General features: G+C 50.4%; 2 protein-coding genes across 2 annotated transcripts in view; both read left to right on the top strand.

Moving 5' to 3' along the window:
* LOC142992854 (connector enhancer of kinase suppressor of ras 2) overlaps positions 1-3,906 on the top strand; it is a 39,856-nt gene extending 35,950 nt beyond the window's left edge. The window contains exons 20-24 of the mRNA XM_076143377.1: positions 584-654; positions 744-844; positions 1,958-2,711; positions 2,927-3,189; positions 3,292-3,906. Of these exons, the coding sequence (XP_075999492.1) occupies positions 584-654; positions 744-844; positions 1,958-2,711; positions 2,927-3,189; positions 3,292-3,501 (1,399 nt within the window). The 3' untranslated portion in view covers positions 3,502-3,906. The remainder of the gene's footprint in view (positions 1-583; positions 655-743; positions 845-1,957; positions 2,712-2,926; positions 3,190-3,291) is intronic.
* Positions 3,907-7,239: 3,333 nt separating this feature from the next.
* Positions 7,240-13,163, top strand: apool (apolipoprotein O-like). The gene is made up of 12 exons (XM_076143364.1): positions 7,240-7,316; positions 8,386-8,484; positions 8,574-8,696; positions 9,072-9,126; positions 9,488-9,586; positions 9,731-9,822; positions 9,916-10,035; positions 10,724-10,895; positions 11,025-11,207; positions 11,548-12,189; positions 12,378-12,512; positions 12,606-13,163. Exons 1-12 carry the CDS (start codon positions 7,305-7,307, stop codon positions 12,692-12,694), a joined length of 1,821 nt encoding a protein of 606 aa, XP_075999479.1. The 5' UTR covers positions 7,240-7,304; the 3' UTR covers positions 12,695-13,163.
* The last annotated feature ends 1,298 nt before the right edge of the window (positions 13,164-14,461 follow it).

The following is a 14,461-nucleotide window of genomic DNA, read 5'->3' as shown; positions in this document are numbered from 1 at the left end:
ACTTCAACCTTCACAAAGACCTTGAAGCTTGACCCAATTAACTCCAAATGACCCCAAACACGCTACTGGACACTTTCTGGAGAGACTTTGGTTTTGGGGGTTTAGGAGCACCCTTAAGGAAGTGAGATAAAGACTCCTAGTTGCCTCCTGATGCGTTTCCTGTTGTTCAGACGTCGCTCACTATTCTTAGAATTGACCGCAAATTATGAGATACGTCCTCAGAGAGACGCAAGACGAGCTGGAACCTGCAGTGGAAACAGTGAGAAAGATGGGAAAATTGAAAGGAGGCTGTGTGTGTGTGTGTGTGTGTGTGTGTGTGTGTGTGTGTGTGTGTTAGAAGGCACAATCAGGACAATCTGAGACTCGCTTGCACAGACAGGAAGATTGTCAAGTCTCTTTCAATTCATCCATCTCTCTAATTATCTTCCTCTCGTCATCAGGGATGTGATGATCCTCTCTGATCCATCTCACACGTTCTTCCTCTTACTCCTCGTCACTTCTCTCTCTCTCTCTCTCTCTCTCTCTCTCTCTGTCTCTCTCCCCTCTGGTTCCACGTTTCCTCACCTCTCCTCTCTTTGTCTAGGTGGATGAACCGGCTGGGGCTGGCTGCTATCGGCTACACACCGGACGACAAGGTGCCCCGCCCCGATGAAGGTGAGGCGTCGTCGACTCGTACAGACGATCAACCCGACCTCTTCATCTGTTCCTTTTCTTTAACATTCCTGTCTGTGTGTTTACATCAGACTACTGGAGCGAGAGCGATCAAGACGAAGTCGACGGATCGATGACGCTCAAACAGGAAGGGCCTTCATCCATGTGTGACACTTACCACCGCACACCATCAGTGAGTACACACACACACACACACACTCACACACACTCACATACACACTCACACTCAGCATTTCCTTTGCAGTGTTTCATTCTGATAGAACATTTCATTGCTAAAAGCCCCTCAGTTAGCAGAGCAGCACAGACTGAAGCTGCTGTCATTAATAAAACATGGGTGTGTGTGTGTGAGACTCTGGGGCTCAGACCGGTGCCAGGCCCGGTTCACATCATGACCTCTAGGTGGAGACAAATTCCAATCTCTGCACCCATCTGTGTGTAACAAGAAAAATGTGGACGTTAAATGCTTGTGTATTTCTGTCAGTAGTTTATTCCATTAGTTATTGTCTAATATCAAAGAGTGCCTGTTTTAATTTATAAACTAAATGAGTTAATAAGGTTACAACAAAACAAAACAGGAGCAGGAGTTTGGTTACAAATCATTGGATTGGTGCGTCATTATGAAAAATAGTCTTTGCACAATCCCAGTACCGAGGGGAGGAAGAGTGTGGCACGGTGATGAATGTGTTTGTGTCGGCTGCATCTCTCTAAAGGCTGAACAAGGTGACCGAGAGGAGAGAGAGTGATGCATGCTGGGATATGTTCAGGGGAGCAGGTTGTGGTATTTTTGTAAGAGTTTAATGTGCGCTCGGAGTAAAGTTCAGCAACTGGTAGAACATCAATCACCCTCACACGGCTACTTGTGGAGAAGGTTGTTAGTTACTGGAGAAGCTACTTTGTTTTGGAAGTAGCTTCTGAATAAAGTAGTTGGATAAATAGCTTTACTACTTGTAGCTATCCATCCCCAGCCCAGCTATGACACACACTACAGCACACTGAGGCCCGCTGCTTCTGCCTCCATGATTTCCCAGCTGAGTCATGTCAACATTCCTAGAGTCACCATGGTTACTCATCTGCCATCTCACTGCTTTATTTGCTTACGCTCCCTCTCCGTCTGTCTCCTTCTGTCCTCTCGTCCTCCGTGTGCTCCTCTTCTTCCTCCTCTCTTTGCTCTCTCACTCTCGCCTGCCTGTCACTTTCTCTCGTTGTGCGTCTGCTCCCGCTCGCTCCTGTGCATCCCAAACATCCCCCCCTCGCCTCCCCCCTCCTCACCTCTGCCCCCCTACAGTCCAACCTCCTCCACAGTTACGACCAGCTGCCCCGCTCCGTCAGCTCCGTCAGCCTCATGCGCTGCACTCCATCGCCGCTCCCTCCACCCATGAGTGCCTCCACCTCCCCTATCCCTCCACAGATGCTCTCTTCCACCTCCCCTCTCCCTCCCCAGGTTAACTCTTCGAGTCCCTTCCCGGAGCCCAAGCACGGGAGACATTTCTCCAGCGAGTCCACGCACTCCCACTCCTCCGCTGAGGACCAGCGTGGGGACGGCATGGGCATGGGCACGGGGACGGGCAGCACCAGCACCCACTCCTCAGGCTGCCGCTCTTCCCATCGCGAACGCCGCTCCTGGCAAGACCTCATTGAGACGCCCTTGACCAGCGCGGGGTTGCACTTCCTCCAAACGGGGCCGACGGAGAGCGAGTACGGCGGCTTGATGGGGAGCATGGCGGGCGAGATGGGGCTGTACGGAGGCCTGTACAGACAAGGACTGTCCCCAGAGAGACGCAGGCAGGCCACTCTGCCTGTACGGAGACACCACGCCGCCGAGAGGGACAGGGAGCGGGACGGGCCCTTCCCCCTGGACCGAGGCCCGTACACGCACAGCCACACACACCGGCGGTCCCACAAGCAGCGCAGCCAGAGTCTGCCCAGGAACAGGGACCCGGTGCCGGGAAAGCTTCTACAGACCACGACTCACATGGAGGAGAGGAGCGAGGACGAGGAGGCCGAAGGGCAAGCTGGAGACATGCACGAGGGTGAGGAGGGTAAGGAAAGAGGAGCAATGGATACATACAGTATGTAGGGGAAAAGGCAACTCCTCAAAGCTAATTCAGGTGTATTCACTCAGTTGAGCGAGGGTGCCTCCCACATTAATTGGATAAGGATTCTAAAGATTTTTTAATTTTTTGAGAACATTCCTAATAATCCTTCCCAGTCCATTAGTAAGAATAAATAGGATCTATCTCTTGTTTGTTCTCAGACCTGCGGGAGCTGAGACTGGACAGCAGGGAGAGGAGGGTGTCAGAGGGGAGGGAGCGGCGAGTGTCGGAGGGCCGCGAGCCGGAGCCTCTGGACGGGCTGGAGCAGCTGTACCGGACCCTGGAGCAGGCCAACGTGACGGCCATGGGAGACCCTCGGCCCTCCAACCGGCAGGAACTGCGGCGCTGCTTCACCCAGAGGGCCAGGGACCCCCTCCTCAATGACCGGCTGCACCGGGTCCGAGCCCTCCGCAGCACATTGAAGGTACCGTAAAGAAAGTTTAGTTAAGATGACCAGAAGATCAGAAGCTGTATATCTCTAGGTACATGTCCTGATGTTGTTGTTGCGTTCTGTTTCCTGCTGCAGGCCAAAGAGTCGGAGCTGGCAGTGATCTGTGCGCTCCTGGAGGACCCTGGCCTGTGCTCCCAGACCTTCAGAGAGTGGAAGCAGTGGCACGGCGAGCTCTACACAGACATCTGCCAGCTCAGCCCGGGCACCAACGGCCAGGACGACCTGTCCCCGCTGGCCGCACCGCTCATGACTCACACACACTCCTTCATCGAGACGCACGTGTGAGAGCGGGAAGAGGAGCAAAGACTGAACGTGCACAGACACTCAAACACTCACACACACTCAAACACACACACACACACATTACTCTCACACACACACTTTCAACATAAGCCAAATCCTCGTTCCTGGTCACGGCTTTGAGCACGCACTCACATGAAACACACAAACACACACACACACACACACACACAGACACACACATTGTATGATGTGTAAATATCAAAGCGGAAACAGTGGAGAGTCATGCGTGTACGGACTTTTGATAATCCTGAGGACCCCCCAGGGTGCCTACTGCATGCCTGAACGGAAAGCATTAATCTTCCTTTGTCTATGGAACTCAGCATAAACTCCACACGCTTGTCGGGCAAAATGGAAAAAAAAAAAAAATTAGAGACTTTTTAACACGTTTTTTGTTTCCTTTGTATTCTCTTGGTTTTGCTATTTCCGGTTGATTTCAGGGGGGGCAGGGGGGAGCAATGTAGCAGCAATACAGAGGAGAATCCTTTTCACCACAGCACTGTACTTTTTGTACTGATGAACTTTGCACCCAGAGCCACCAGTTCTCCCCCTCTCTCTCTCCAATCTTCTTCTCTCACTGCATATATCTTGATTTATAGGGACCTCACTGTTACTCCAGGACCATTTTTACAGGACAAGGTGTAAGGGGGGGCGGGGCAGGGCGGGGAGGGGGGAGGGGAGGGGGGAGTACAGGGGGGAGTGACTGTGTGTCTGTATGGTGTAAGACTGTGAACGGTAGCATCAATGCTGGTTCATCTATATATACATAAACATATATATATATATATGGAGCTGTGGGGTGGTGGGGAACGAGCGGATGCATCAATCCGCCGTGGCAGAGCTTTGAGAAACCACTGCGCTGGCTAGACGCACACTAGTCGCTTCAAGTCAAACTGTGAACTGTTGAAAACTCACCATTGTTTCTGCAGAAGGAGGCTCCTCTGACAGGTTCCACCATGCAGTCTGCACTCTCTCTCTCTCTCTCTCTCTCTCTCTTTCTCTCTCTCTCTCCCCCCCTCTGTGTCCCTCTCCATCTCCTCCTTCTCTTCTCTTATTTAATTTCTCCTTCTCTCTCTCTCTCTCTCTCTCTGGTCTTTAACGACTTGTGTATATGTGTATACTGCTGTGTATACTGATGTAAATGTTTGCGTTCCACTACCACTGTGATATGCTTCTAGAGGTAGCGGAGGGAAGACGGAGAGTCTGTACTTATATATGCGCGGGTGCAAAACCATATTTTCTTTTCATTTTCTTTCCTTTTTCGTAAACAGCGAATGCAAGAGCTAGAGAGTCGTTTCAAAGGAGTCACTCACTACAAAGAATGCACTTTCTATATCTCTATATCTCATTGGCTGCATCACAGGGTCTATGTCTCATCGGCCTCTACCATTGCTGTTCAAAATATCAGGTAAAAGCATTTGCCGTCTCATTTTCTAAAGATTTGTGTACAGTCTACAAATATATTTAAACATAGAATATATAAATCTATTTACGTTTTGTGTCATAGATATAATGTAAAGTATGATGTATTCTATGCCAAGGTTTTGCAGTGTCCCCCCCCCCCTCTTCACTCTGTAGACGCAGGGTGTTAAGCAGTTCCACAGCCGCCATCCACTCGATTGACCGTTTTACTGGTTTTACGTCACGGCTGATCCATAGATGTTCTCCTGGTGATGATGTGTTGCATGAGAAAAAGGCCTGGGACGCTCTGATTGGACAGGGTAATATTGTGGATCATTCACGCTCTTTTGTTCTCTTCCTCCTCTCACGGTTGCAAGATAATTAGAATTGTAGCGCATGAAACATGCAAACGTACTGTTAAAGGATGAGTCCTTATTATTTCTGTGTGTTCAGAGTTTTATTCGAGATGATCCTCTTTTTATCCGCGAGATGGTGTTTGAAGACACACACTGTACAACGCTGAGGGAGGCGTTTTCGCCGCTCAGTACTTGATTGAATGCAGACCCTCCTTTAGGGTTTAGGGTTCTATTGGTTTAAGTTTACACTGACACATACTCAAAAGGCTTCACACTTGGATTTGTGACGGTAACAGTAGAGTTACTCATGAACTGAAAGCGTATTTTAGCGTCCACGCCGAGCGTAAGGTCAACACGGACTTCTACGTCACACGGTCTGTAATGTCTCCAAACTCAGATGAATCATCTCATCTGCAATATCAGGCCAAGGACTCAACAGCGCCCCCCAGTGTTCAACACTCAGAGACATGAGTAGCAGCTGCTGCATCCAGCACTCTCTGTGCTTTATCTGTTATCTCCATAGGTATTCTTTACTGTGGTCCTTTGAGTGTCGCTTCAGGTTTCCCATCCTGCCACATTGTCCTGAGATCAAACACCCCCGCAGATACAGCTCATGTTTTTGAATGGTTAATTTGAGAGCACCACAAAGAAACTAAATGATGCAAGCACTTTCCCTGTGCCTCCCAACCCTCACTCTGGCAACGACGGACTGACTTTAAATGGTATTCCTACACACACACACACACACACACACATACACACACTCACACACACACACAACTGTAGAAGAGTTACAATACAGTGTTAGTCTGCGGACCTTTCTCCGTTTTTCATCTCCGGTGTTGGTCTTCTTTTAACCAACAGGTGACATACTGTAGATTAAGGAGTGTGAGTTATGATTTGTAGGCGCAGACTGTGTTATCCCTCCCAGATCTTTGTGTGTGTAGACCTGCAGAAACAGGCCGAAAAGGGAGATTCCACTGTGTGTTCTTTCAGGGGTGTACACCTCATGGTACATTGCACAGGTGTGTAAGATGTAAGTTGCACTGCGACATTAAAAAAGGAACATATTGCTCTTTTTCAAGGATAATATTAGCTTACTGTTATTCTGTACATTAAACTGACTAAAGATGATATTAAAAAAGGAAAGAAAATTACATTTATTCTTCCTAAAGTAGCCTTTTTTGGTTTCATATATATGAATATATATTACAAAAAATACAGATTGTAAACATAAGTTGTTAAACTTTGACTTCAATAAACTGAATCCTCTGCACTATGAGCCACGTTTTGTTTATGTGTACGATTCCTTGGGTCCATTGTGTTTACAGATGTTAGACCAGAACCAGACGACCAGAGTTGATTATTTTTTATTATTATTATTTTTCTTTGTCATATCATAGTGAACGGACCGCAGATAATGAATGATGTCACAGTTATTAATGACATCATGAGTGATATCACAGTTGCCACAAACGCCACTTTGAGAACACAGTGGAGAGAGAACATCTCACATGAAAATTCAAGCCCCATTGCCCTTCAAAATACAAACTATTTGCATCATGCAGAAGAAAAAGAAGAAGAGGTCACCTTCACTGTCAGCACGCCGTGATGCAAAACTCCAGAGATCGTCTGGAGAGAAGGAATATCCACTAAAGTCAGGTAACAATAACAGAATGTGTGTACTTCATGTACAACATCTTCATGTCAAGAGAATAAGCGAGATGGCATGTTTTCCTCAGCCTGTGTTCGCTCAGGGCCATGCAGCCTCATTCAGGGAAAAGAGAACCAGAACCTTTGCTGTAATAAACTAGACTAAACTTAATAGTCCTTCCATGTGGCTCCAAAAATGCCTGATCGTTTGTTTACTAGTTGATTTACACGCATATATTTGTATTTGTGAACATCGTCACGACACCCAACGGTCAAGTACCGCTTTAGTCCACTAGGTGGCAGTAGCTGACCGTGAGTTTTCCGTGAAGCTGCGTAGCGCCGGCCGAAGAAGAAGAAAGAAGGAGGGGACGCGCTGTCATGGCGGCCAAGGTGAATGTTCGACTTTTCCTAAAGTTTTCGCATCCAGACACGCAATGTTATTAAAACGCGAAACCTCTGCGTGGCTTCTAAGCGGTGCCGGAAGTTGTAAACGCAAACGCAGGGCGCGTGTCACGTCCCGGCCGGTCCCGTAGCGCGTGCACGCTGCGTGCATTAGCCTGTTTGACTGAGGCGATGCTAACAGCGGCTCCGTTACTTTCGCTCCCGGGTCCAACTTCCATGACTCCGTTTCCTCTGTGTGAACACGTAGAGGAGACGAGACCTGCCCGGACTCTTTAACCGAGAGTTTAATGACCCGGGACGCTGGTTTCACCCGTTTGGACACCGTGTTCCGTTCGGCCGCTGCTAGCTTCGGCTAACTGGACACTGAGCGCTGTACTGACTCACAGATGTTTGTGTTCGGTTCGGTCCGCAGCTTCACACCGGGCCGCGTTAAGCTCCACTAAAGAGAAACATGTTCAATAAATACTAAAACCATATTGCTGAATCCTACATTTAAAGTTAATAACGTATGAAGCTCTGTAGAGTGTAGATAAACTGTGACTTCTGTTGGCTCCATGTTTATTTGTGATGTTTTTGTTATAGAATCCTGAGCAGTGAGACATGATGAAGATCTCCTCTAATAGTTTAAACGTTTCACACACATGCGACAGTTCGTAAACTCTTTGGTCTCTTTGGTGTAAATGTGCTGCAGCTCTGTTCTGTTTTCTCTCCACATTCTTGGAACATCAGAGGTTTATGCAAAACAAAATTCCCCTTCAAGCAAGAAATTTCCATTCTTAGTGAATCACAGACATTTCTTTTATTTTGTTGTTAGTGGCAACATCCTGGACATATTTAGTTCACTTTGATGGCGCTATGGAAGTGATTAGTTTAGTTAAACTCATATTTAATTACAATAACAATATTGTCTGTTTTTAACACGAAGTTGCTGAGATTTACTGTACATGAAGTTTTAAGGAAACATAGTATCCAAAGAAAACTATAACTTCTTCTTCCTCATACACCTGTCATGTTGTCCTAAATGAGCGTTCTCCTGAGCTGTGCTGTTGTGTTGTAGGTGGTGTTGGTGGCCGTCCCGACGGTGCTGGGGCTCGCCTCCATCCGTGTGTACCGAGTGAGCCAAGAGCCGGCTGACGGGCTGACGGGGCGAGAAAATGTATGACTGCGGCAGAAATACAGAGGTTTGTTAGTATGATGTTCTGGGATTCACTGCTCATGTGTGTGTATGTGTGTGTGCGTCCACAGCTGAACATCTACACCCCACTGCCCTCGGCTCAGGCTGAGTTTGTCCCAGAGAGGCCCGGTGTTATTGAGAGCGGGCTGGCTGCTGTGAGGGAGACGCTAACGCCTGCAGTCAACACGGTGCAGGTACAGCAGCAGCTTCTTCTTCTTCTTCATATCTAAGAATGAGGCCTTTATTATTTGCTTATACACCCAATCTTTGAGCACAAAGAGGAGAAAGCGTTGACAGATGGAGGTATGTGAGTCTAAATGAGTTTCTGCTGTCATCCTGCCCTGATTGCTCTTCCCTCTGTCTGTGGTCGCATGCACCGATCCTCTGTGTGGGCGGAGGTTTGCACAGAGAGCGAGCGTCGGTGTTTGCAGCTGCGTGGAGATGTGACAGTTTGATAATGTTAAAGATGGAAAAACCCCGCGTGGCGCAGACGTCACAGGCATCTGTTTCCTCCCTGACAGACGAGCTTTTGACAGCCTGTTGTTGTGGTTGCCTGTCTCTCCCTGCAGGGTGCCTGCGTCTCTGTGAAGCGAGGGAGCGTTAACGTGTTCCATGCAGGAGAGGGTGAGTGGACAGTACGTACCTCAGGACACACACACACACATCCCCACACAGCTGGAGGTGTGTGTGTGTCTTTATGAAGCACAGAGAGTAAGAACATGAGACACTGTGTGCTTCTGTCCATGTTATTATATCTCCAAAGATATTTCCTGGGTTCAGCATCAGTCAGGTAAAGTTGACCTTAAATGACCTCAGGCCGATTGATGCTCTTCACGTCCACACACACACACACATCTATAGAGTAACACACTCAGGTTCATTCAGGCGTATAACTGTCTGACAGCTCAGTGGCCTTAATCTCATTTGAGTTCATGTAACCATGGTGATGGAACATTTGCCTCCATGTTGTCTTCCTGTTGTGCAGATGTCTTCTATTACCTGAAGGATCCTCCGCCGGGGTTCCTGCCCCGACTGGGAACTATCACCATGGCCGGCCTGCTGGGCATGTTCCTGGCACGGAGAGGTGAGGTCCCAGTCACACACACACACACACACACACACACTCACACTCACACTCTCTCTCTCTCACTCTTTGGGGTTTGGCTTTCCGTGCCATATGTATGAGGGGTCAGAGGTCAGGGTCTGATCTGTGCTGTCTTGTCCCCAGGCTCTCGTCTGAAGAGGGTGGCTCTTCCTCTGGGCCTGATGACGACGGGCGTGTCGGTGTGTTACCCTGCTCAGGCCGTGGCTGTGCTGAAGGTGACTGAGCTTCTTTCTCCACACGCTTCAGTCGTGACTCCATCCTCATTACTTTGGGGGTGAAACTGAACGGTTGTCCTGTGTGTTCCCAAGGTGACGGGCTCCAAGGTTTACGCCGCCGGGCAGTGGAGCAGCGCCGCCGCCTCGTCTCTCTTCACCTCCAAAGCCAAGGAACACGCTGCCAAAGAGCTCGCCGCCTCACCTGCCGCCCAGGTGAACGGTCTGTGACTCTGTGACTCTCAGAGGACTCGCTCCACTCTGCCAGGCTCATAAAGCATCGATCTGCGTAGCTGTAAATGAGAAACGCCTTTAATTTGGAAGAGATAAAAGTCAAACGGCAGCAGAACTCATCAGCTCCTAGAAGACGAGTCAAAGCTGTGTGTGTGTGTGTGTGTGTGTGTGTGTGTGTGTGTGTGTGTGTGTGTGTGTGTGTGTGTGTGTGTGTGTGTGTGTGTGTGTGTGTGTGTGTGTGTGTGTGTGTGTGTGTGTGTGTGTGTGTGTGTGTGGCTCAGGCTCAGTCCCCTCAGCGTCTCTCCTCTCACTCAGGCTCAGACTCGTCTTGTTTCATCTCCCAGGTTTTCTTCCCCTTCTCTCCTGAGTGGATCGTTCCTTGTATTGACTCTTGTGTCTCGGTCGCTCTCTGTGACTCTGAGTCGTTGGATGAGCGCTCAAATGTAAAACACAAATCTGAGCAATTCCACTTTTCTTTCCCTCTCCAGTCAGCAAACTAAATCTCCCACATTAAAGCTGAAACCTTAAAGGACTGAGAGCTCCTCTTCTTCTTCTTCTCCTCTCCTCTCTCTGTAGGTCAGATCAAACTTTACCCGTCTGTCACAGCCGAGCGTGACTCAGCAGTGACTCATCACGTCCAAGACATTTAACTTGATTCTCTCTCTGTTAGGCAGCGTCGGTGCCAAATCCAGAGCCTGCAGAGCCCAGCGCCCCCGCTCAGCCCTCTGAGGGGGGACCAGCTGAGTCTGATCCGGCTCCTGATGAACCCGTCACAACAGAGCCTTCATCCAGAACGCACGCAGAGATCTCATCCCACCAGGACCCCCCAGAGACCACCAAAGGTATTACAGATATCGATCCCTCTGTCATCTCCTATCCTCGTCTCTTTCTCATTGTCTCACACACACACACACACACACACACACACTCTCACACACACACCCCCGTCTGCTGTGTTTCCTCTCATCCAGACACTGCAGTGAATTCTGTGCCAGCTGAACCCGGCCCTCCCTCTGAGGAGCCCCCAGTCGTCTCCGCTGTAACCGGACCAGACAAGGCCGAGTCCAGCCTGGAGCCGGAGGTGGCAGAACCAGCTCGTCCCTCTGAGGACCCAGCTGCTCCAGAACCCTCAGACCCAGCAGCAGCAGCAGCAGGTACCAGCTCTCTTATCCTCCTTATCGTTTCTTATGAAATGTATAAAGGTTTATTCTACACGCCAACAATCAAAGTGTCCAAGATATGAAACCTCATTATTGATGTGAGTGAGTCAGTGAGTCACTTCCTGTTGGTGGTCACACACACACACACACACCCCCCACAGGTAAATCTCTCTCACACACACACACCCCCCACAGGTAACTCTCTCTCACACACACACAAACACACACACACACACACACACCACAGGTAACTCCTGTGTCTTCATTGATGTAATTGTGTCACGCGTTATTCTTCTGCTTATTTGACTGAACAAACACACTGATGCATTTACAGAGGTAACAGAGTCTGAGGCTCCGCCTGCCGAGGCTCCGCCTGCCGAGGCTCCGCCTGCCGAGGCTCCGCCTGCCGAGGCTCCGCCTGCCGAGGCTCCGCCTGCCAAGGCCCCGCCTGCCAAGGCCCCGCCCGCTGAGGCTCCAGCACCTGCCGAGGCCCCGCCCGCTGAGGCCCCGCCCGCTGAGGCCCTGCCCGCTGAGGCCCCGCCCGCTGAGGTCCCGCCCGCTGAGGCGCCGCCCGCTGAGGCGCCGCCCGCTGAGGCGCCGCCCGCTGAGGCGCCGCCCGCTGAGGCGCCGCCCGCTGAGGCCCCAGTGCCCGCTGAGGCCCCAGTGCCCGCTGAGGCTCCAGCGCCCGCTGAGGCTCCAGCGCCCGCTGAGGCTCCAGCGCCCGCTGAGGCTCCAGCGCCCGCTGAGGCCCCAGTGCCCGCTGAGGCCCCAGTGCCCGCTGAGGCTCCAGCGCCCGCTGAGGCTCCAGCGCCCGCTGAGGCTCCAGCGCCCGCTGAGGCTCCAGCGCCCGCTGAGGCCCTGCCCGCTGAGGTGCCGCCTGCTGAGGCTCCAGCGCCTGCTGAGGCTCCGCCTGCTGAGGCCCCGCCCACTGCTGCAGAGGAGGAACCTACGACCTCCACACACCAAAACCCCACAGGTAAAGGCTGCACATCCAGTTGAATAATTTACCGTTACAAAAATGAATGAATGAAGTGCAAACCACTTTAAACCTTTAGCTTTTATTTTCAGTTTGCTTCACACACACACACACACTCTTTATATTTCTTACACACATGAACTCCTGTTCCTCAGACTGAGACTGATGTTTCCTCTCCTCCTCTTCAGAGACGTCGGAGGAGTCTGGACCTCCTGCTGAGGAGTCAGCTGACAGCCCAGCTGCTGCTGAGGAGCCTCCCACCCCCACACACACACCTTCACCTTCACCTCCTCCAGAAGCTCCGTCCTCAGGAACCAGCTCAGGTACCAGCGTCTGGACTCCACGGCTTGTTTATTATGTTGATCATGTAGAACCTGCTGAGTGTTTGTGACTGAGCTTCCTCTCCCGTCCTCCAGGGGGCTCTGGTTTTCAAGCCGACCCCTCGCTGGTGGACTTCGGCCAGTCCAGCCCCGAGGATGCAGACCTGTACAGCACACGCAGCTGAGAGACCTCAGGACACGGAGAAGGAGACGTCCGGCCCACGCTGCCGCCTCCTCCATCATCTGGACGTCTCGCCGTGTAAATACGCCTCTTTACCGGCACACACACACACACACTACACACACTACCCACACACACAGGATCAGCCACTCCACTCTGGTTTCATCTCAAAGCCACATTACTCATTAATGGTCTGAGTGCAGAACACAGTCTGAGTCACTTTGTGCTCAAATCAACACAAAACACCCACAACTGTTTACCAGCACCAGTGTGTAAGTCACAGACGGCAGCGCTGTGGACTCTACTTCCTGTTTGTGTCGCTGACATTCGTTTGGCCATGAAGGCTCTGGGTTATTTATTGTGATTTTGCTCGTAAGTCATCAATCAGAATGAACACAGAATGGACAAGTGGACCATTTTGTTACAAAGTGTCTAAAAGTGTTGAAGTATCATGAATAAAATCTATATTTTCATGAAGACGTGTTGCTTCTTATGTCCTACATACTTAAGACAACACACACACACGCTTACACACACTTACACACACACATGAAGCACTGAAAGGTAAGAATGCAGTTGTACTTCCTGTCTGCCACCTTCAGTCAGCTGGTCCTGACAGTTTGGACGACTTCAACACTTTATGGAGCAAAGCGCAGAGACAGATGTCAGGAAAGCTGCGTCCAGGTCAAAGGTCACGGGTTCTGTAGCCGCATAACAACCTGAACAAGAACAGATGGAACATAACACAGAAAGCTGTTTAGCATGTGTGTGTACAAAGGTCAAGGGTCAGGATAATGCACTCAGTATGTCGTTGTGTAAGGAAACAAAAGGAAGCTCTCTGTTTTGTTCCATCACAGCAGATAAACAAACATTTACTGTAAATCAGCTTCAGCTTCGTTCAGAGGAAACCGGGCAGCAGTACTTTCACTGTTAGCTGGAAAGAAGCACTGACGCTGGTTTCCAGTATTTATCAGCGAGGCAGAATGTGTGTGAGGCGTTTCCTCTCTGCGTCCTGAAGCTCAGAACAACAAGGCAGCGACGCTCCGACCCAAGGGGAGCAGGAACTCAACGTAAGAGTTTAAATTTAGATGCTTAAAATCTCTACGGACACATATTAGCCCAGCGCAGTAACCCTGGGAATGCAGCAGGGGGCGATGTTGGTGCCACATGTTTCTGCTTACTTCTTGTTGCCCAGACGACCCTCTAACATCTTTACAGCTTCTTTACTGCTCCGCCGGGGACTGGCAGCTCCCCGGACCTCATAAACCCTGCAGGAGGGCGACCTGCAGGACCACCCTGGGGACTCGTGTGCCTGCTGTCTGTGTGTGTGTGTGTGTGTGTGTGTGTGTGTGTGTGTGTGTGTGTGTGCGCTCCATCTTCCCTCCATGTGTGGGGGCTCTGAGGCATCGGAGCGTCACTGTGAGGGGTTAAAGAACTCACTGGCTGCCTGGCTGTGCTGCTTTGCTAACAAGTGTTGCCAAGGATTCTGATAAAAAGAAATGTTGTGTGTCCTCGAATCGTCGTCCAGCAGCACGATGAACAAATCCACATGGAACGCATGGAGCGAGGCGGGCGGGAGCGGCTGGGAAAACTGGGAAAAGGCTAGGATCTCTTCTCATAAGTCGTTAAAAGAAGGATGCACATACTGTAGCTCTTTCTGAGTCCCCTGGTGGGATGTGGATGCGGGGGCCCCCTCGTTTGGTTGCCTCTTCTCACCTCTCTCAAGGGCCCCCCCTTCCCCCCCTCACCCTCCTCTTCCTCCTCTTCCTCC

The sequence above is a fragment of the Genypterus blacodes genome, unplaced genomic scaffold (assembly GCF_046128005.1).
Source record: "Genypterus blacodes isolate CSIRO-AG114 ecotype Tasmania unplaced genomic scaffold, CSIRO-AGI_Gbla_v1 ptg000024l_1, whole genome shotgun sequence".
Taxonomy (NCBI): Eukaryota; Metazoa; Chordata; class Actinopteri; order Ophidiiformes; family Ophidiidae; genus Genypterus; species Genypterus blacodes.
Note: the sequence above shows the minus strand (reverse complement) of the source record. Positions and strands in the feature narration are given on the sequence as shown.